At 40.0% G+C, this 20548-nt stretch overlaps 1 protein-coding gene across 4 annotated transcripts in view; it reads left to right on the forward strand.

Annotated features, from left to right (window-relative positions):
• LOC133490151 (ephrin type-A receptor 5) overlaps positions 1 to 20548 on the forward strand; it is a 142001-nt gene that overhangs the window by 108873 nt on the left and 12580 nt on the right. For all 4 annotated transcript variants that reach the window (XM_061799828.1, XM_061799831.1, XM_061799830.1 and 1 more), the window contains 11 exons: positions 2628 to 2752; positions 4150 to 4239; positions 5495 to 5564; positions 5742 to 5844; positions 10384 to 10451; positions 11283 to 11408; positions 12252 to 12437; positions 13308 to 13369; positions 15504 to 15571; positions 15672 to 15813; positions 19250 to 19399. In XM_061799828.1, the coding sequence (XP_061655812.1) occupies positions 2628 to 2752; positions 4150 to 4239; positions 5495 to 5564; positions 5742 to 5844; positions 10384 to 10451; positions 11283 to 11408; positions 12252 to 12437; positions 13308 to 13369; positions 15504 to 15571; positions 15672 to 15813; positions 19250 to 19399 (1190 nt within the window). The remainder of the gene's footprint in view (positions 1 to 2627; positions 2753 to 4149; positions 4240 to 5494; positions 5565 to 5741; positions 5845 to 10383; positions 10452 to 11282; positions 11409 to 12251; positions 12438 to 13307; positions 13370 to 15503; positions 15572 to 15671; positions 15814 to 19249; positions 19400 to 20548) is intronic.

Genomic DNA, 20548 nt, shown 5'->3' on the forward strand with positions numbered 1-20548 from the left:
AGAAAATATGAGACATTATACAGAACAGATACAATCCTGGGATACTTCATGGAGCAAGTTAGCGAATGCAAGTTGCCGTTCATTTTATTTGACATCTTGATGGAATTCACGAATGAAAATGAAGCTTTGTGGAGTGTGTCGCTTTGTAAATTCCTTGCTGGCCTTCTTCATTCTTGGCACTTATCTTTTTATTGCTTTTATGAATGCCTTAGTGAATATTGGTGTTCTGGTATCTTGTGTGTCTGGCAGGGTTGGATTACAAATGTTACAACACAAAAGATTGGTATGAAATAAAGCAAGTTGCAAGAAAACAAAATGAAATCAGATTCGCTGAAAGGTTATTTCTTTTTCTCACACTTTCTTTCTACTGATGATGATATTTCTCTAGAGTACTTATTAACCATAGTTAGATGTTTGAGGGTCTGAATTGATTTTTTTTTTTTTCAAAAGCTCCAGAGTGAAAGTGGTTCTGTGTTTTATTTTCAACACTGTGGTAATGCTGTAAAACAGAGGTACTTTAACTTGACAAGTAGACAGCGGTCTTTAAGCATTGAGTAAAAAGTGCCTTGCAGATCTCCCACACTTGTATCAAAGCACTCACATGTTCCTTTGCAACCCCAACTCTTACCCTTGTCTCGCACTTCCATCTCCGATCATTGTTCTCAGATCTGCTAGATTTAAAACACTTGTTTGATTGGGCCCTAAAATCTGTTGTCCTGCAACTGTGCCACTGGAATATATCTTAGTCTGTATTCTGTTTCCATAGTTGATATAATGAAAAAAGAATAGAAATCTAATTGATCTGGCACAAATTTAAACTGTATTTATCCATCCATCCATCCATTTTCAACACCGGTTATCCTGGTTAGGGTCGCAGGGTGCTGGAGCCTATCCCAGCTGACTTTGGGCAAAAGGCGGACTACACCCTGAACTGGTCGCCAGTCAGTCGCAGGGCACATATAGACACAGACAACCATTCGCACTCACATTCACATCGCCACTGAGTGGGAACTGATCCCACGCTGCCCGCACCTAAGTCAGGCGAGTGCACCACTACACCATCAGTGACTACAACTGTATTTATTAAGATTATATTTTTATATTTACTACTATTTAGATTAGAGTATGAAAGCCTACTAAATTCTAATTAGAAAAGGTTCTACAATTAGGTGTGGGTTGGTATTTGTACAGTACATAATTCTTAATGTTGTCTTTGTACCTGAAGGCTTTGCAGTCAGCTTGCTTTCATATGGAACCCCATTTGTAATGTATGAATAATATCCGTAAATCATGAATCCATTGTTTCAGTATTTAAGTGTACTTTTGGTGAATTATTACCAGTTAATCTGCAGTAAAAATAAAGCGACTCTGTCTTCATGACAGTCAAGCCTTTACCGTATTTAAAAACAGAGTGTGTGCATGTGTGTCGGTTTTTGGTTTCAGGCTTTTAAGATGTTGCAGATAGGACTTTTGTGCAACGGTCGACTCAGGATGCAGTTACTGTGTTTGTAGCGATGATTTATTCCCTGTAGAGTTCTGCTGAGACTATTGAAACCCAAACGTTGTTTGGTCTCTCACACACACAATGTAGATGTTGCCAGAGGGAGCATTTTGCTTGGTTAAAAGCCTCTTGTGTCGTAGATTCTCCAACTGTCCCTTTGAGAGAAGGGCCAACATCTCAGGTTACAACAGGATGGCTCAGTGACGGATGCAGACTCACGCAAGCCAGCTCAGTTAACTCGAGAGTTTCTAGAATAAATTACACAACTTTAGGCTGGACCATTCTGTGAAATTTTAAAGCATTCTCACAGAGAGTGCATGATGTTTCTTTATCATGAGTTTGAATTGCCTCCACTGAACACAGAAGGCGAAAAACGAGAGGTAATGTTTTGATTATTGTTTGTTGGTTAGATAGATAGATAGCAAAAACTTTATACAGTGGAATCTCTTTGATTCTCAATAAATGGAGATCTTGACATTATTCATGACAGAGGTTCAGCTTCCAGTTTTGTGCAACTTTAAAGGAATACGTTTCACCATTTTTTTTCTTTTTTAAATTCTTAATGGCACGACTTTTACAGATTTTCACCCTACATGAACCAAGAAGTAGCCTGCTAGTAATGCTCATAATATTTTGCTGTGTTGCGGCTCACTCAGCACTGCGACAGATTGACAGAGTCGTGGTTCAACTCGCCTTCTCCTCTGCCAGCATTGATTGAATTGCTGAAGATTTAACGGCATAGTTTAATTAGGCGCTCGCGCATCTCAATGCCAAAATTGTAGCTGAGCTGCCTTGGCCTAGAAATCCTCTCATTGGCTGGAACAGCTCAGCGGAAACAATCGAGCATCCTCAAAGGAGCCTCAATACGAAATGTGGGTGGACACATCATGGATGAAATGAGTCAAATGGATGCATACTCACAGTAACGGAGTACAATTGGTTGGAAACATCCTCACACAGTCTTTAAATCATCTCAACACATCAATGTTGTCCCTTTGTGGTCTTTTGTATCCTTACAATTAACTAAGTTTCAAATGCCAAGGAACATCATTTTCAGATGTCAAGCTCTCTTCTTGGTGGGTTTTAATTACTGAAAGTACGTGCGTGTATGTGTGCCTATGTGCAGCACCTTCGCCGGTGAGTGTGGTAAGAAAAGGTCATGCTGGAAAGAGCAGCATCGCACTTTCCTGGGCAGAACCGGACCGACCAAATGGCATCATCCTGGAATATGAGATCAAGTATTTTGAGAAGGTAATTCTATCAAACTAATGCTCTTCTTTTGTACGGATGTTGTCCAAAGGCAAAAGTCTATCTTTTCAATCTTTTTGCATTTTTGATCCTCATGCAGCATGCACTCACTGGCCACTTCTTTAGGTACAGCTGCACAATCTACTGAGATCCAGTTCAAGAGCTGCTTCAAACATTTTGCCTTTCCAATGAATGTTGGTGTTTAGTGTTTATTTACAGCATATTTATTATTGTAGTTATAGTTTACAGTGTTGCAATACTTTTCTACCCTTGTTTTGCTAAGTCACATTACCAAAAAACTATTAGAAGCACTTAAGGCGTTCAGCTCTAAACCCCTGCAAACAACAAACACAACAATAAACATACTGTTAAATGAGTACAACTCAAAACTGAAAATATTTTATCCTGTATTATGTTGATTGAAGACTCTAAATTGCCATGTAGGTATGAATGTGATTGAAAATGGTTGTTTGTTTATATGTGCCCCGCGACTGGCTGGCGACCAGTGCAGGGTGTACCCGCCTCTTGCTCAAAAAGAGCTGGGATAGGCTCCAGCACACCCGCGACCCTAGTGAGGATAATGATGATGGATGGATTATTATCATTATTGTCAAATGATCATTTGTGCCACAACTCTTGAATCTCAATTTGTGCTCATGTACCTAATGTTGTGGCCTGTTAAAATCCTTGAATGCAGTATCAAATACTTCAATGCAATTTGTACTAAATGATTAGAATTTGTGTGGCATATACAAATAAGGACATAAAATTAAGTCCAGAAGTATTATGAAACAATGGATATGATTTTTTTCTTCTGAGGATTTATTCTACAGGTATCTGCTGCCATTTGTACAGTAAATAATCTGGTTTGCAAAAGCAACCCCATAACCTCTGACTTCCTTTGCTTTGCCCCAGCTGCTTGCTTTTAGAGTGTGTGGAGTAGCATCCTTTTGCTGATGTTTTCACACTTAAATGGTACCTTGTGAAAGTAACGTTCACTTTCGCAAAGCTGTTTTTAAGGCGGACATTGTTAAAAGAGAGCAATTTGATGCTTCAGCTCAGTTCAGTGAGCCTGTGCCCTTTCTATTCTCTCCCTTTCTTCCTTGTAAGCATTCTTTTCTGGGAAGGTCATAATAAAGGTATACTAGACAGAGAGAGCGAGAGGGGAAAAAAAGCTTTGTGGTCAGTGGTTAGCTAATGGTTTCTGGCTAATGGAGTGGGCATTTAGCCTTGTTTAAACCTGATGAGGTTACAGTTGGGAAACTGATCCTTACACACAGGCGTAACACACACTCAAATAAAGCTCATGGAGTACAGTAAAAACAAAAACAAAAATGCAAGTATTACAATATATATGTATGAAACTCACACACGCACACTCACTCTTTGTCTTCCAACAGGAGCAGGACTCCAGCTACACTATAATAAAATCCAGGGAGACTGAGATGGTGGTGGAAAGCTTAAAACCCTCTTCAGTCTACATCTTCCAGGTCAGACACAGACTTAGAAAATCCATAGAGAAATTGATTAATGAAAATGAGATGACACGAATAAGAAACATCAAGGACTATATGGAAGTTGAACAAGCACTTGCAAAGATTTAGCTTGTTTGAAGTGATGTATAACTCAAATGGTCCCTCAGAACGTATTATGCTGGACCAATAAAGTAAGGCAAGATATTTGGAAATGGTCATAGTCAGCGTGTTCTCTGTAGAATTCAATATAGGAACCTGACAGTGGACAATCTGTTCCAGGAGGCTGATCAATTTCTTCACACTTCATAATAATTTTCCCCATGAGATATAATAGAAATACAAGTCATCCCTTCTCAGGGTTCAACTTTTTGTCATCATTCTTGTCATGGAAGTGCAAAAACACAGCAAAAAAGTAATACAAAATAAACCTTCTCAGGCAAGGAGCTAAAATCAGGAAATGTTGAGTTGCTTTAAATCTACGTTTCAACCAAGCAGTCCGGCTCAGTTACTAATCAGTACAAAAGAAGGTTGGTGACCCCTGCTCTAAATTGACCATGTGTGTGACCAGGGGGACGCTATGGCTTAATAGTGGTCTTCCTCATCCACCGCAATTTTTTGTGCATAGAACACAGGCAACGGTTTTATTTGTTCAGACTCTGTGTGTAGTGTACAACATCTCTGCATTATAATAAAGGATGTTTCTTGTTTCATTACCTTAATTAGCTGCTTGATTGGGTCAGAATATTAGAAACCATTCTCAGTAAGCTCCAGTGCAGTTCTTCACCACTGCAAATAAAATAAAATCAATTTTGATGAAAAACCTTTATGCTACTTTATTGGTGCAGTTTGTCAATGGTGGAGGCTGACTGCCTCTCACTAATAATGGAAACATATATTTTGATTGTGAAAGCTAACGTGATATGTCGAGGAATTTATGATTGGCCGTTAGCCTAGTTCGGAGACGTTGCGACGCCGTTTACTGCCCATCCATTTTTTTTTTAACGGGGCACTCATGAAAATTAGTTGCCGAATCCCACACACTGTGCCACGGGCCTTAGTTTCTTCCCAAGTTTGGCAGTTTTTGATAATTGAAAATGATTGCAACTTAACTGGATGTTGGCTAAAAATTAAGGCGTACTGGACAGTGACAGTGGTTTTAGAAAGTTTGGTATATTAAGTAGTTGTGTCATTTATATGTATATAGACTATAAGACTGTATAGTGCATGAGAGAATTTTGTGTTGTTTATATCTGTACCTTGTGTATTATAGGTGCGAGCCAGGACATCTGCAGGATATGGCACTTTTAGCCGCCGTTTTGAATTCCAGACGAGCCCTTACTGTGAGTTCACAGAGAAATGTTGGATGCAGTGTGAGATTAATCGCAAGTGGGAAAGCGTGGCAATACAAAAACCTCACACCTGTACTTGACTGTATACTGTTTTTGAAGTATCAGTGTCATAGTCCAAGTGGATGTGTTTGTATATCTAGTTCTGTTTTTATCTCTTTCCATTGGCAGTAACAGCTACCAGTGAACGTGCCCAAGCTTCCATTGTAGCAGTGGCCATCACTTTGGCGCTGGTCCTCTTGGCAGTAGTGGCTGGATTTCTACTCAGTGGAAGGTAAGGCAACCAAAATATACCTGTAGTTGTATATGAATGCACATTGCGCGGACTGTTTGTGTCTCCTATTACATAGAAAAGAATAATGGGACAGCAGTCTGATATTATTTTTGCTTAGCAACCCATTCTGAGGGAAAGAATCCATGGAAGAAAAATAAACAATCACTATATAAATTGTCATTTTTTACATAAAGGAGCTTTCACCTGTGTAGTGCAACCTTCAAAGCACTCAAAACACTTTAATGTTCATTTCACTCATTTATTTACTGATGAACATCAAAGCATCAGGAACAACTGGGGGTGCATTATCTTTCTTGATCAAGGAAGATTCCACATGGTCACCTTCAGGTTGGGAGACGTCCACTGTAGCACCTGAATCATGCTGCAAAATCAATTTACATAACCCCTTAATAATCAATACAAAATTGTATATTTTCAAAATCAACAAGTTTGTTTTTCTTTTTTAAATATGAGCCTCTACCACACTTGATGGTAAAAAGAAATAATGAATAATAATGAAAAAAGAAACACAGCTGGCATGTTTGGGGGCTCCCATTTGTGGCCTGAAGTTGTTATGACAGCCTTTGTTTGTTGCTCTTTGACAAGTGTGACAGCAGTCATGGGTTGAATATGTTCAGTGCACAGATATGGCTGCTTTATCATGAGGCATTCCTCAACTCATTTGATCTGAGTCAGAGGTTCACATCAGGAGTGCTAAACTTATGTTGTTTATATAAAGGGTCAGTAAAGAGCGTACGCAGTGCAGCCGACACATCCATCAATATCACAGCTACAACCTGCAGCCCTCAGCCGCATGCACTGTGGAGGTCAAGTAGAGCAGCTGCTGTGGTCATAATGCTTTACTGTCAGAGCTTGGACTCATGAATATCATTGATCCTTGTTCTACAATATGCTGAGCCTTACTGTTTTCGGCCTGTGTATTGTGCCTATCCAGGAGAGTACCCAACATACCTAGGGATGGGCATTGCAAATAAAATAAAAAAAAATCATGTATTTCTGGTTAGTTCATGCAATTTTTTTTTTAAGCTGTTGATGTCTTGAAGCAGTAGCAGCATAATGGATGTAATATGTTGACAGGGAGATGGCACAATTAATTCATCCCAAACATATTCGCTTCCAAATGGCCTACCATAGAAATCAGACGGGATAGGTGAGGGGCCGTTTTGAACAAATATGGTACAGTAAATATTAGCCGTTACACCTATAATGTGGTGTATTTGAAAGTGGATGGAGTGGGATTTCCTGGCTAATGACGTTAACACATCCATGTTTTTGAGAGCGTTTTTTTTTTTAGCTGCCACTGCATTGTTCAAGTGTCACAATTTTGAAAAAAAAAAACGCTTCCAGATGTGGATAGAAATAGGATACATATCAGATACATAACAGTACACCATCAATGTGAGATGGATGTCATTGGAAGGGTGATTGCCAAAGTATATATATTCGCGTTTGCCCAAACAACACAAATAAAAACATGGGAAAAAATTACAGCGAAAGCAAAGACAATTAAATATGGTCTAAATTTGCTACAGTAGAGGTGTTGTTAATCAAATAAGCAATCGGTCAGTGGAGTGATCTTACCCTCATTTAAATTAATGAGGGTAGAGTGAAAATATATAATGTTTAATACTTGTATTTCTATGTATTATTTATTTTTGTTGTCGCTGCTCAGTGCTGGCGCTTGTGGAGTTCTTTACATGAAATTTGGGTGTCTGCGCATGTGGGTTGTTTCATTTGTTCCGTGAATCTAAACATCGGATATGTATCATCAACTGAGAGTAGGCCACTCTGACTTGCAATTTAAATGTAGCCTAGGCTACATTTACATGTTGAAATGCTCACATTTATGAACAATATTCCAAGTAGACCTGCTATATATTGTTACATGTTGTTTTTGCCTTCAAAGACATTTAATGTCTCTGAGTTTCGGCCCACATATCCTTTCTCGTCCGACAAAACTATGGAAACAGTATTCATGTGAAAAGTTAAAAATGTCAGACAATTCACAGAAACTAATTGAAATGTCCATTCCTAACACAAACTGTCTGTCGTGCAAAACGTACATCGTACCACTCAAAGGTATCTTGAAAAGTTTTATTTTCAATCTGATCTAGCAGAGCTTGCATTATTTTAACAAAATATATGTGAACTGTGCAGGCAGTGATGATCTGTAAGACATAGAATGAAAAGTGTTCAAGAATGGTGCATGCATGCAACGGGGGAAAAACATGGAAGCAGGACAAAATTCTCACTGTTGAATTTGGGCCACACAATCCCCCCAATCTACGATATGCCCCAAGCCACCCCTCCCCATCTTAACTGTCCAGACTGCTAACACACATCCGTTGACATAGAAACGGGGCACACATGTATAGACACGTTTATACGCAGTGATGCATGTCCACATGAGTTAACATGCATACACATACACACAGAAATCCCCATACAGGAAGTCTGACGGCCAAGTGGTCACTGGGCAGTGGGCACGCTCAAATCCCTTGACTCAACAGATCCGGAAAACTAGACACCCCCAGGCAGACACAAAACACACACACGCACACTGGATATTCACTGTACATACACAGTGTTTACAGTGAATATCCAGCTGCCAATGCAAAGCCTCTTGTCTTCTCTGTCCTACACAGAGAGAGCTGCATGTGTGACAATTTAAAAAAAAAAAAAACAATATCAGTGATTATAATAGGTTAAAATCATAATTTCAAAATATCATATGTACAATCTGTGCATTGAACTGCATGAATGCTTAATGGGGTATAGGGATAGTTCAACTAAAAAAATCTATTTCCAAATATTTAATTTTGTCTTCCATACAACAGCAAAAACGTCATTCATTGTCCATATCTATAGTACAAAAGTGCAGTTGTAGACAAACACAATGTCGCCCATCAGCTATGGCCTGCATTTCTTGAAGTATTCCCATATACCAAATTACGTTGCCATTCCTCTACCTAGTCTGCAAATACCAGTAAATAAATTTCAAGTTTCATCAACTCTGAAATTAAGAAGCTCCCACTTCTGGTCTATGTTGAACATTTTTGGCAGGCACAAGAAATTTCCTGATTGGCTCCAATTACAGCTGGTTAGTTGGCATTATAATAATTTGTGGGTCTGCTCTCTCTGTGCCGTATCGTATGCGTCTGTGTGTGTATGTGTGCCCATGGCATTAAGTACAAAATCAATCTTCATTTTTTAATCTAGGTTATCTGATTGTATCCGATGGCTCTCATGTGTAAATATAGACATAGAGAAATTGTTTGGACTGGCACAAACGCAGACGCGTGGGAGAATTTTTTGCCCCAACAGAAAAAATGAAGATGATAATAACTTCCTTATACATATCATTTGCAAAGAAAACCTATGGCCACAAAAATAAAATAAAATAAAAAAAAAAAAACATCTTGTCAAAAAAGTATTTTATTCTATTGATAAGCAGACTGGGGAAAAATCAGTCTCTTGCTTATGTGCGAAGCAGACGTGTTAACCACTATTGCACTTTCCTGCCTTTCCACTGACTGTCTGAAGTACAATATAATGCACACTTTTCTTTCCAGTTTCCTGTTTCATTCTATACTAAATATTTATTAAATGACACTTAGGGTTCTATTTTCTTAGACGTTGCACCCGCAGCGGAGCGCAAAAACTGGCGTATATTGATTTTGCTTGCCAGCGCAAGTCTCGTTGTGTGTATTTGCCAATTTGGCAGACCCGTCTGCAACAAGCTGGGCGTAGCTGCGCAATAAAGGTGTGTCCTTTGGCATGCGCCTGGTCGAGTGACAATTTGGGTGACAGAAAGTCGGTCTAAACTTAGGACTGCGGAGACGACGTCTAAGTCTGGCGCAGTAGGTAGAGTCCTAGTCTAACGCGATTTTGGTGATTTTAATCGGGGCACTGGCAGACAGATTCTTAGCTCTGCGGACAGTTGTGGTGGTTGTCAGATGAAATCCATTCATAAATATGTGAACAGCGGGCATCCAACCCTCGGAATCATTGTAAAAATACATTTATTAAATCCATTATTAAGATTATGATCATCATTATTTTATATATTTTTTAATCATCCTACTGACCGGCATGGGAGGGTACAGACACCATCGGGGGTTGGGGGCGGTCTCCAAGTGCCCACTTCACATAGCAGATATTTGTGATCTTCTTTACATCAACCACCCATGAAAGTCTTCTTGCAGTCCCATATAAACCTCCAGAAAATCTTCTTCCACCATGTCAAAGGCTGTCAATGTGTTTCTAAGATGTCGCATTTAAAGAGAATGAGAGGAGCCGCCTTGATTGGACAGAATTGAAGTCGGCTGTGATCACGTCCCTCTTGTAGATGTACTGGGGTGCGCTGGTTCATGAAATTACCAACAGCGGGTCTATCCCACTCCTGCGCAGTTACACCACGCATCGCGCTAGAATTATGCCAGTCACGGAACGAGACCCTTTGTTTCAAACTATAATAACAAATAAAGCAATGCTACAATAATGTCTTCTCTTTCATAGGAGGTGTGGCTACAGCAAAGCAAAGCAAGATCCTGAGGAGGAGAAAATGCACTTCCATAATGGTCACAGTAAGTCCACAATGTGTTTTGTCACTGACCAGAGAAAAATGTGTACAGTATCTCCACAATTGGGATTTTTGAATTTCATTCATTCAAATTATTGTTATGGTATTGTGCGTTTTAATTTTGGGGTGAGAGGCTAGGTCATCAGCAGTTTATAGTTGAGGATTCAAATAGTGGCCATGTCGGTATGGGTTAGTTTACCCCTGAAGGCCTGACCATGTGTGGCAGTACAGTCAAAAGATCCTGAGGGCTTTTCATTGTTGGCATACTGGCTGAGTACAAATGGAGCGATGATCATTTATCCATCTTGACAGCTTCATATATTTGGCAACATTTTGCAATTCTGTTCTACACCCCATCTGTTGCAATTAGGGATGATCGAGACTGCTATGTCGGATCATAAGAAGCACCATTGTGCCAGTGTGTGTTACTGTCATACTGAAAGATAATAGTTTCATTATAGACAGACAGCATATGGGACCAAGACCCACGTGAAGAGCAAAAACTTGCCCACAGTAGTCCCCCTTACTTTTTTTTTTTACACCATAAATATACCTCAAAGTATGATCCAAAAACGCTAATATCATTTAAAATTTTACAACATTACCCTTAGAAATAAATGGCTTCCAAACCTGCATTTGTGTCATGTGGGGAATGCAAAGGAGCATTAAGGTGCAGGGCGTTTCGACTAATAGTTTTATGTTCTACAGAAAACTTTGCTACTAGGTGAGACTACAGCTCGTGTTTGGTGATTTGCAAATCGGCGAGGGTATAGTGTATTAGTAATTTTGTTGTGCATCTAAATTCTAATGATGCTATGCGCATGTGTGCCTGCAGTAAAGTTCCCTGGAGTGCGTACCTACGTTGACCCCCTCACCTACGAAGACCCGAACCAGGCTGTGCATGAATTTGCCCAAGAGATTGACGTGTCATTCATCTCCATTGAAAGAATCATTGGAGCTGGTGGGTTGTATATTTTTGCTACATTATCCCAATGCAGTATGTCCAGACACAATTTTCTTATGTACAATAATCTATTCAGGAGTATCTCAGTTTACTTATTTACTTTACTTTATTATATTATAAATATTTACCACCATTTCACATCACATCCACATGTACCAGTGTTATTTTAGGAATCACTTTCTGCTTCTGATTGGCTAAAACTGACAAACATTTAAGGGTACCAGCAATTTCTGCTTTTGTCAGCCTGCAAATATTCTCTCATGTTAACTGCTTCTTTTAACACCATTGGTGTGGACAGTCCAGAACAGAGACAAATATGATTGAAAAAATATATATAAATACAGGTATAGCAAAATCATTGTATCTACAGTATATATATCTATCCACTGTATATGTATGTAGACTAGACTTTAAAAAAGGGGAGCTCAGAAACAGTCTGAGCTGTTTACAAATACGTCAACAAAATCAATAGATAGCATTCAAAACAGATGTACTTAAAATGGTAGTGATCAAAGTATTTTATAACAAACTCAAATATCGGGTAATATTACGCTACAGATTTTCCCAAAATTTCCGGGTCATGAAAAAACAATTGTGTAGTCATTTCTAAATGCTACAAACATTAATGCAAATAATCTGCATTTAAACCCATGAGCCAGCCAATGAGATTGATGCCAAATGTTCTTACAGGTGGCAGAAAAAACAGTCTGCTTATTTGAATAAATATAACAAAATCAAAAAAAGGCAAATTTTTCGAGGTTGTTGTAATGTACCATTGAATAAGATGTTTACAGGTCAATGTGGGCTGCAATGTAAAGACACTCTGTCTGTTTGCCACAGGGGAGTTTGGTGAGGTGTGCAGCGGACCACTAAGGTTGCCGGGAAAAAGGGAGATGCAGGTCGCCATCAAGACGTTGAAAGCAGGATACACAGAGCATCAGAGACGTGACTTTCTGTGGGAGGCATCAATCATGGGACAGTTTAACCATCCCAACATCATTCGCCTGGAGGGCGTGGTCACCAAGAGTGAGTGTCTTCACATAACAGAAACTTATTACTTATTATTTCCATTGGATGTGGAAATAAAAATGAATTTGACAAATTGTCTGCCTCATAGTTCTGAAGACCGGGGTTCAATCCCCGTCCCCACCTATGTGGAGTTTGCATGTTCTCCCTGTGCCTGCGTGGGTTTTCTCCGGGCACTCCGGTTTCCTCCCACATCCCAAAAACATGCATGGTAGGTTAATTGGAGTCTCTAAATTGCCTCCAGGTGTGAATGTGAGTGTGAATGGTTGTTTGTTTGTATGTGCCCTGCGATTGGCTGGCAACCAGTTCAGGGTGTACCCCGCCTCCTGCCCGATGATAGCTGGGATAGGCTCCAGCACGCCCGCGACCCTTGTGAGGATAAGCTGCTCAGAAAATGGCACTCACATTCACACCTACGGGCAATTTAGAGTCTCCAATTCATGCATGTTTTTGGGATGTGGGAGAAAACCAGAGTGCCCTGAGAAAACCCACACAGGCACGGGGAGAACATGCAAACTCCACACAGGCGGGGCCGGGGATTGAACCCGGGTCCTCAGAACTGTGAGGCTGACGCTCTAACCAGTCGTCCACGGTGCCGCCTTCACCATATCCAATCAAGGAAATTTTGTTAAATGTCCTTCCCTACTTGACTTCAACTTATTTTGTATAGTTTGCCTAGCACCAAAGCAAAAATATCAAAACAGCTCTCAGTTGCAAATTGCACCCAAAATAATAAATATAGAGCAGTGTAAATCAGAGCAATAAAATAATGATCGTTATCTTTATAATGAAAGATGAATATGAATAATAATAATAACTCAATTAAGTTTGTCAAATTTTGTTTTTTGTTTTTTTTATTTTCCTTCTCAGGCAAACCAGTGATGATCATCACTGAATACATGGAGAATGGATCACTGGACACGTTCCTCAAGGTAGGAATAATATGTTTGTGAAACAACAGAAGAGAATATGAAAGATGAACATGATGGACAAGTAAATCATAATAAACAAATTCTGCAGTGGTAAAGATGATGCGAAATAAATACAGGCAAAAGGGACGAATAATAATAAGCTAAGATTGCAACAACTGACTGAAAGTGTGTTAAGTAATAAGTAAATAGATAATTGTTGCCGAAGTGTGAAAGTGTTTACTCCTGTAGATATGTACAAAAAAAATAAAACTTACATTTTTGGGAGTAGTTTGAATGCTGCACCACAGTTGTTGCTAAAGAGGATCCACAGGGAATGACAAGATGCACAATTAGCTTTTATTATCCCAGCTCATTACCTCATTAACTTCAAACATTTAAACTGAAATGTACCTACTTGGTGCAAACATACTTTATGTGATTGGCACAACTGTTTAGTGGAACCATGTTCACGCTGTTTCAGCACTCAGATGTGAATTATCTCTTTGCACAGTACTTCAAGCTTTTCATAGGTTCTAATTGAACCATGTTCAATCAAGGCAGGTCAGGTTCGATCCTTTAAAAAAAAATAAAAAATCTATAGACACTGTATGTAAAATAATCCTGTGATTCAGCACATCAGAGTGAAAATGTAAGTACAAATTCCTCAGGGTGTCGTGAGACGCAAGAGTGCGGTCAGTGGAAAGTGCTTTCGGGACGGGACGGTCCTGAGTGCCAAAGGGAGGAGGAGCAGCAGGCAGAGTAGCTCAGTAAAGCCTGTCAAGTAATTACATGGATGGCTGCTGTACTGAGGACAGTATAAATCCAGTGTGTGGATGGGCTTCTGGATTAGTTGTTGCACCATTTTGACAATGCAGTCAGCAATGCTCATACTCGTACATCAGGCCTAACATGTAAATTAATTTGTACGACTAAGTGGGATGTTATACTGTAGATTTTTGGAAGGAAAGTAGCCATAAAAGTGATAGAAGCTCAGAGTAAAACCACATTGGATCTGCATTGGAAGTAGGCTGATTTTAACGAGAATAAGTTTCTCAGAAAAGCATGCAACGTTTGTTGTATAGAATGTTCCCCCCTCTTATTGGAAGGGATGTTTGGTAGGGAAGGAAGAGTAGCAGAGGAAACACATTATGCAATTTGGTCATAAATTTAAATTAGAATAGATAAATAAATAAAGGTGTCTTGATAAAATGTCAGTGATTGACCACCTACAAGCAAATGGTCCTGCCTTGTCTCTTGCAAATGAGCCACTGCTCACCTTTCCCCCTTCTACTGTAGGGTGTAACGACAAGAGTACTGCTTCGTGTTAACATGATCACAAGGGGCGGTTTTAAAGATCCGAATTGGATTTTTACTTTCAACTGGCCATGGAAACAGTAAAAGCAACAATGATATTTTCACTCATAACAGCTGCACTTCATTACCATGCTGTACCGCCGAATTATGTTTCAACTTGTGGGGGTATCCATGCATGTGGCGCATGCAGCGGACACATTGATGTGCCAAACCCAAATAATCCTTATTCCAAAATCCTATTTTTAACACAATAGCCACACAATGGCTTAAATTTGTTGAAAAGAACCACTATTTCTACCAATGAGGAGAAATATGTTTTACTCTCCTTTAAATCACATCCTTCCTTTTAGAAAAGTTCAATGTTGGAGATATTTGGTGTCCTCAGAGTTAGAATTAAACTGACCTTTTCTGTTTTAATAATTTTTGTGTATAACTCAACGATTAGAGCGTAAAGTTGATTTCATTTCACTGGATTTAGTGGGTGTCGGCTAAGGTTGGCCAACAGGACAGAGAATGTACTGACAAGAACAAATACGTAAAACAACATTTTATCACTTTATACCCATAAGACTAAAAGTCTGTGTAAGGATATGCAGTCATACATATTATATACTCACAGCCTGTTATTATGAGAATCAAGTGGGGATTTTGTTCGAAATAGTATGCCTTGGTATGAGTTGAAACTCATTCTATAATGAATCATTAATACTAAATGCTAAATGCTCAGGGAAAGGGTTGATTGACATTTTTTCTGTGTCTTAAAGGTTTTTAAGTGTTTTATTTTGTTTTAAATATTTATTTTATGTCCATACTAACATTCATTTCCCTGTATTCATTCCAGAAAAATGATGGCCAGTTCACTGTTATCCAGCTGGTTGGTATGCTGCGTGGCATTGCATCTGGCATGAGGTACAAACACATGGCCATGCAGACACACGTGTCTAATGGCAACAAATCACCATAGCTTGGTTTTTAAACCCAGTCCTCTCCTTCTCAATAATGAATGCAGGTACTTGTCTGACATGGGCTACGTCCACCGCGATCTGGCAGCTCGCAACATCCTGGTCAACAGTAACCTTGTGTGCAAAGTGTCTGATTTTGGCCTGTCCCGAGTTCTGGAGGACGACCCTGAGGCTGCTTACACCACACGGGTAAGGCTATGCATTTTTATTTGGGACACGGGCTTCCATCTGGCAGTTTTTTTTTATTTTCACATAAAATAAATTGCTTGTTCAGGAGCCCAAGGTGACATTTTAAAACTTGACCAACTACTCCATTTACAATAAATAACAAAAAAAAAAACATAAATCATAGCAATGAAATTCTGAAAGACAGACACTGTCTGCAGTTGAATGAGGAAGCTAAAACTAGGAACATCGAGATGATACAGGTACCTCTAAATTTGAAATCTGCAATTATTTGAGGGAAAAACATGCCACAAACCCCAGGAGTTCAATCCTCTGTCATCGCTAACCTTAACCCTCAAGAACTCAGTTCGGCAAAGAGCAAAGAATTAAACCTGCTCTTTTGTATGACACAATAGCCGGGTTTACATGCAGCCTTTTTTGTCATTCCGATTCAAATCATTCCAATTGAAGATCTCTACTCAACTGTTTCTTTTCACCCTATTTCTTGCCTTGCTGAAATTAGCCCGTTTTTAGGGGCCGGTTCCATAGATATGAAGACTAGATACGCCAGCGCACTAAACGACGTGCCTCCGTGGCAATGCATGGACATTCAAATTAAGTCACAACTTGCTAATTTCTCAACAGATTTTCATGATGTTAACTTTTTTGTCAACACTGAAGCGTGTACTATCAATACATAACATTTTAACAAAAAGTCAAAACAAATATATACAGGGTATATCTCCATCCATCCATTTTCTGAACCGCTTATCCTCACTAGGGTCCCAGGTGTGCTGGCGCTGAGCTCAGCTGACTTCGGGCGAGAGGTGGGGTACACCCTGAACTGGTCACCAGGCAATCGCAGGGCAATATATATATCTGTGAAAGGGTACTCCCGGTTCCCTTGTCGTAATTGTGAGACGTAGTACGAAACCGTATGCATCACAATGTACCAGCATCCTTGGTCTTTCGGTTTTCTTGCCGTCCACAATGGACTAGCAGAACAGATTGTGTTTCACCTTAGAGGTAGTGTGTTAGCGGTATAATGACTGTGTGATGTCAGACAGTCAAATGCACACGTTGAATGTCCGCACAGCATTGAAGGTCTTTATTAGTAGCTCTGTGTCACAGTCTGAGTGACATCCTTTCAAAGGAATCTCCAGCTTCCTGCAAACAGAGGGCTAATTAGTACTCCAGTCGGCCTCTCCAACACTCAATTAGCACTGAGCTAATATCCCGTCACTCACCTCTCCCCGGCAGGCTGCACATCTTGCTCTCCACTCGCTCTCACTCACTCACGCATCCTCGGCTAGAGTAACATCATCCTCACCCTTCAGATAATCAGATCCGGAGATATCCTGCTGCTGTGTTCATCAATGCTGCATCAAGCTAATTTCACTTCTCATTGACTGAAAGCACATTTGCCTCAGCAGTCATCCCGGGAAATGTTCTATCTTAGCGATGAAAGCTCGATAATGAAGTCACGCGCGCACACACACAGCTTTTGGCTACATCACTTGTAAAAGAATATCAACCTTGTTATCCATGTTCCTAAATAAGTATTCATTAGTACAACAATGGGTTATCAAGTCCGGTTTGGATAGAGGGTCCCTCGGTTTATGACGGTCCTGACATACAAGGTTTTGAGGTTAAGAAGAGCAATGAACTAGTTTGCGCAGGTGTTGGAGAGTGAGACAACAGGGAGAAAAGATAGTGAGGGTGGAGGACTTTAGGGCTCTATTTTGTGACTAGCGCAAATCCAGTGCTGCGCTTGGTGTAACTCTGCAAGAAGGCAGACTAGACCCGGTTTTGATCATTTCGTGGACCAGCGTAGCCCCAGCTCATTTAAAAGTGGGGCACAGCGCTGGTTTGGGCGTGTTCACAGCCGACTGCAATCGTGTCCAATCAAAGCGGGTTCTTTCATCCCCTTTAAAAGCGGCGCGAATAGTCATTGCAGGGGACGTCTCTATATGCAGAAGAGGAGTCAGCGATCCATGCGTGACTTGAGCATTGAACGTTAGTGGTATACCCTTATTAAATACAGAATGAGCTGATGAGAAACTGCTGGTGACTTAAATGTCAGCGGACCTCATCGATCTACAGTACTGCATATCCCATCCAACAATCATTCGTTTCCACCCCTGACCCCCATAGCTGCGCGCCAGCCAGTACGTGGGATGATTTTAAAGCTATAATAATGATGATAATAATAATAATAAAAATGTGTTCAATTAATTGATTTCTACAATGATTCAGAGAGTTAAGGAAATTAATGTGACTCATGTCCCCAGAGCTCATGTAAATGTCTGCCTGCACCTCGATCGTTGTGCCAAAAGTTAGACTTGGTCTGAGCAGACATAAGTCATAAAATCATCATGTGCACCGGGCGGATGTCAAAGGATACACCCTTGATATGTCGATACACCCATCTTGGCGCAGGCCAGTCTGCCAAATGGGCAAACACACCAGCGAGATCTTGCACAGTATATTGTTAGAAGGATGTTGAGTATGGAGATGCCAGACAAGAGTGCTAGAGGAAGGCCTAAGAGAAGGTTAATAGATGTATTGAGGGAAGTCTTGAGGGCAGTCGGGTTGAACCGGTTAGTCGATTACTCGACACGTCGACTTTACCACCCCGCATTGACTATTAGAGTGTGATATTGATGGAACGTGACGTAGACGTCGTAAGGTCTAATAGATTTATAAAACATATATAATTACTTGGCGGCACGGTGGACGACTGGTTAGAGCGTCAGCCTCACAGTTCTGCAGCGCGGTTCAATCCCCGGTCCCGCCTGTGTGGAGTTTGCATGTTCTCCCCGTGCCTGCATGGGTTGCATGTTCTCCCCGTGCCTGCATGGGTTTTCTCCGGTTTCCTCCCACATCCCAAAAACATGCATTAATTGGGGACTCTAAATTGCCCGCAGGTGCGAATGTTGTTTTTTTTGTATGTGCCCTGCGATTGGCTGGCAACCAGTTCAGGGTGTACCCCGCCTCCTGCCCGATGATAGCTGGGATAGGCTCCAGCAAGCCCGCGACCCTAGTGAGGAGAAGCGGCTCAGAAAATGGATGGATGGATATAATTACTTGTTGTTTATAAAACAAGCACATGACTTTGAATGTTGTCTTGCTCCAAGCTTACACACAATGCAAAACACCATAAACTGGCTAACGAAACCAGCGTCTATGAGGTGGGGGTTATAACGCTTCAAGAATCGGATATGCATCGGTGCCATGCAACCAAAGTTGGTATCCAACCAGAATGATGGAAAAATGTGGTAGAGAATGGATCTGTTTTGGTTTGTTTTTAAGTACGCTTTCAAACTTTTGATATTTGAGATAAAATGGGAAAAAATGTGTATCAAATTGGACCACTTGGTGGGTATATATTTTAGCCATAAGAATCTAACTAATATACTGTATTTGTATGCCTCCTTTATATTCTTGCATGCTGTCACAGGGCGGGAAGATTCCGATTCGCTGGACAGCTCCCGAGGCAATCGCATATAGGAAGTTCACCTCAGCCAGCGATGTGTGGAGTTATGGCATAGTCATGTGGGAAGTGATGTCATACGGAGAGCGGCCCTACTGGGAGATGTCCAATCAAGATGTAAGTCTTATCATGTTTGTGTTTTACTTGGATGATGGAAGCCAATTAGCAAGCCTTACAGTGGCCCTTTTTTCAAACCGCGTTGCTCCATAAGCTGTATTAGGCTATCCAATAAAACGGTAGTACTAAACTACATTTTTTTTCAATATTTCTGTGTGTACATCTAATGACATGAGCAGTAGTGAATCTGGTACGCAAACATATTTTATGGTAAAATATTGTATGCCATTTTGTGACGCACAAAAGGGCAGCCATTAATAGAATTACAAAGGTTGTTCAAATGACTAAAGAGGTGGCCATGCACTTCCAGAATTTTTTCCTGACAAATATTTTATGTCCATAAGTGTGACCCAACAAGTTGACATGTTGTGCGATTAATACAATATTTTTCCTATATAAGTTTCATTTATAAAATAATAAAGGTGGTTCAAGTGAGAATTTATGCCATAAATCATTTAGTTTGTCCTCAAAAACATTATAGATTGTCACGCTTTAAAAACAGCATAATGTGTGTTGTTTTTTATTTTATGTTGAAATTATTGTATCCATTTTGTAAAAAAAAAAGTTGAATGATTGTATTATAGAAAGGGTTTTTATTAAACAGACATGCCCTGGATGATTTTTTTATTATTATTATTACAATTGTTTTAATCTTATTTTAGTAATCCATATTAAAATCATAAAAGTTTTTCAAGTAATGTTAAAAGGTTTAAATCAACCAATGCGAAAACCTGTAATATATTGAGAGCATGATTGTGCATTAGGATCTTCTTCTATGCTTTTCAGATCGAGTATGAAATATTACCTTAAAGATTTGTCTGCATTAATAGTTTGCATCAGATATTTGCTGACAACTCAGGTAGACAATAGGACACGGTTGACTGCATTGTTCCTATGTGCAAATTCTGCACAACAGAGAAAGAAGTTGAGGGAGAGTGAGACGCGTAGGTGAAATGCGTGAATTTCCTTTCTGGAAGCTGAATGAGTGTTCCTCTGTGGGAGGGCTGTGGCAGAAGCAATTGCTGTCAATCTATTACTGCGAAGTGTCGACAATGAGAATGGATAGCTTTAATGGGAACACAAGGCGAGATATTGTAGCGTGTGTGGGGAAAAAAAGGGAACCGTGTGAATGAACACAGAGTTCCAGAA

This window comes from Phyllopteryx taeniolatus, chromosome 15 (genome assembly GCF_024500385.1).
Source record: "Phyllopteryx taeniolatus isolate TA_2022b chromosome 15, UOR_Ptae_1.2, whole genome shotgun sequence".
Taxonomy (NCBI): Eukaryota; Metazoa; Chordata; class Actinopteri; order Syngnathiformes; family Syngnathidae; genus Phyllopteryx; species Phyllopteryx taeniolatus.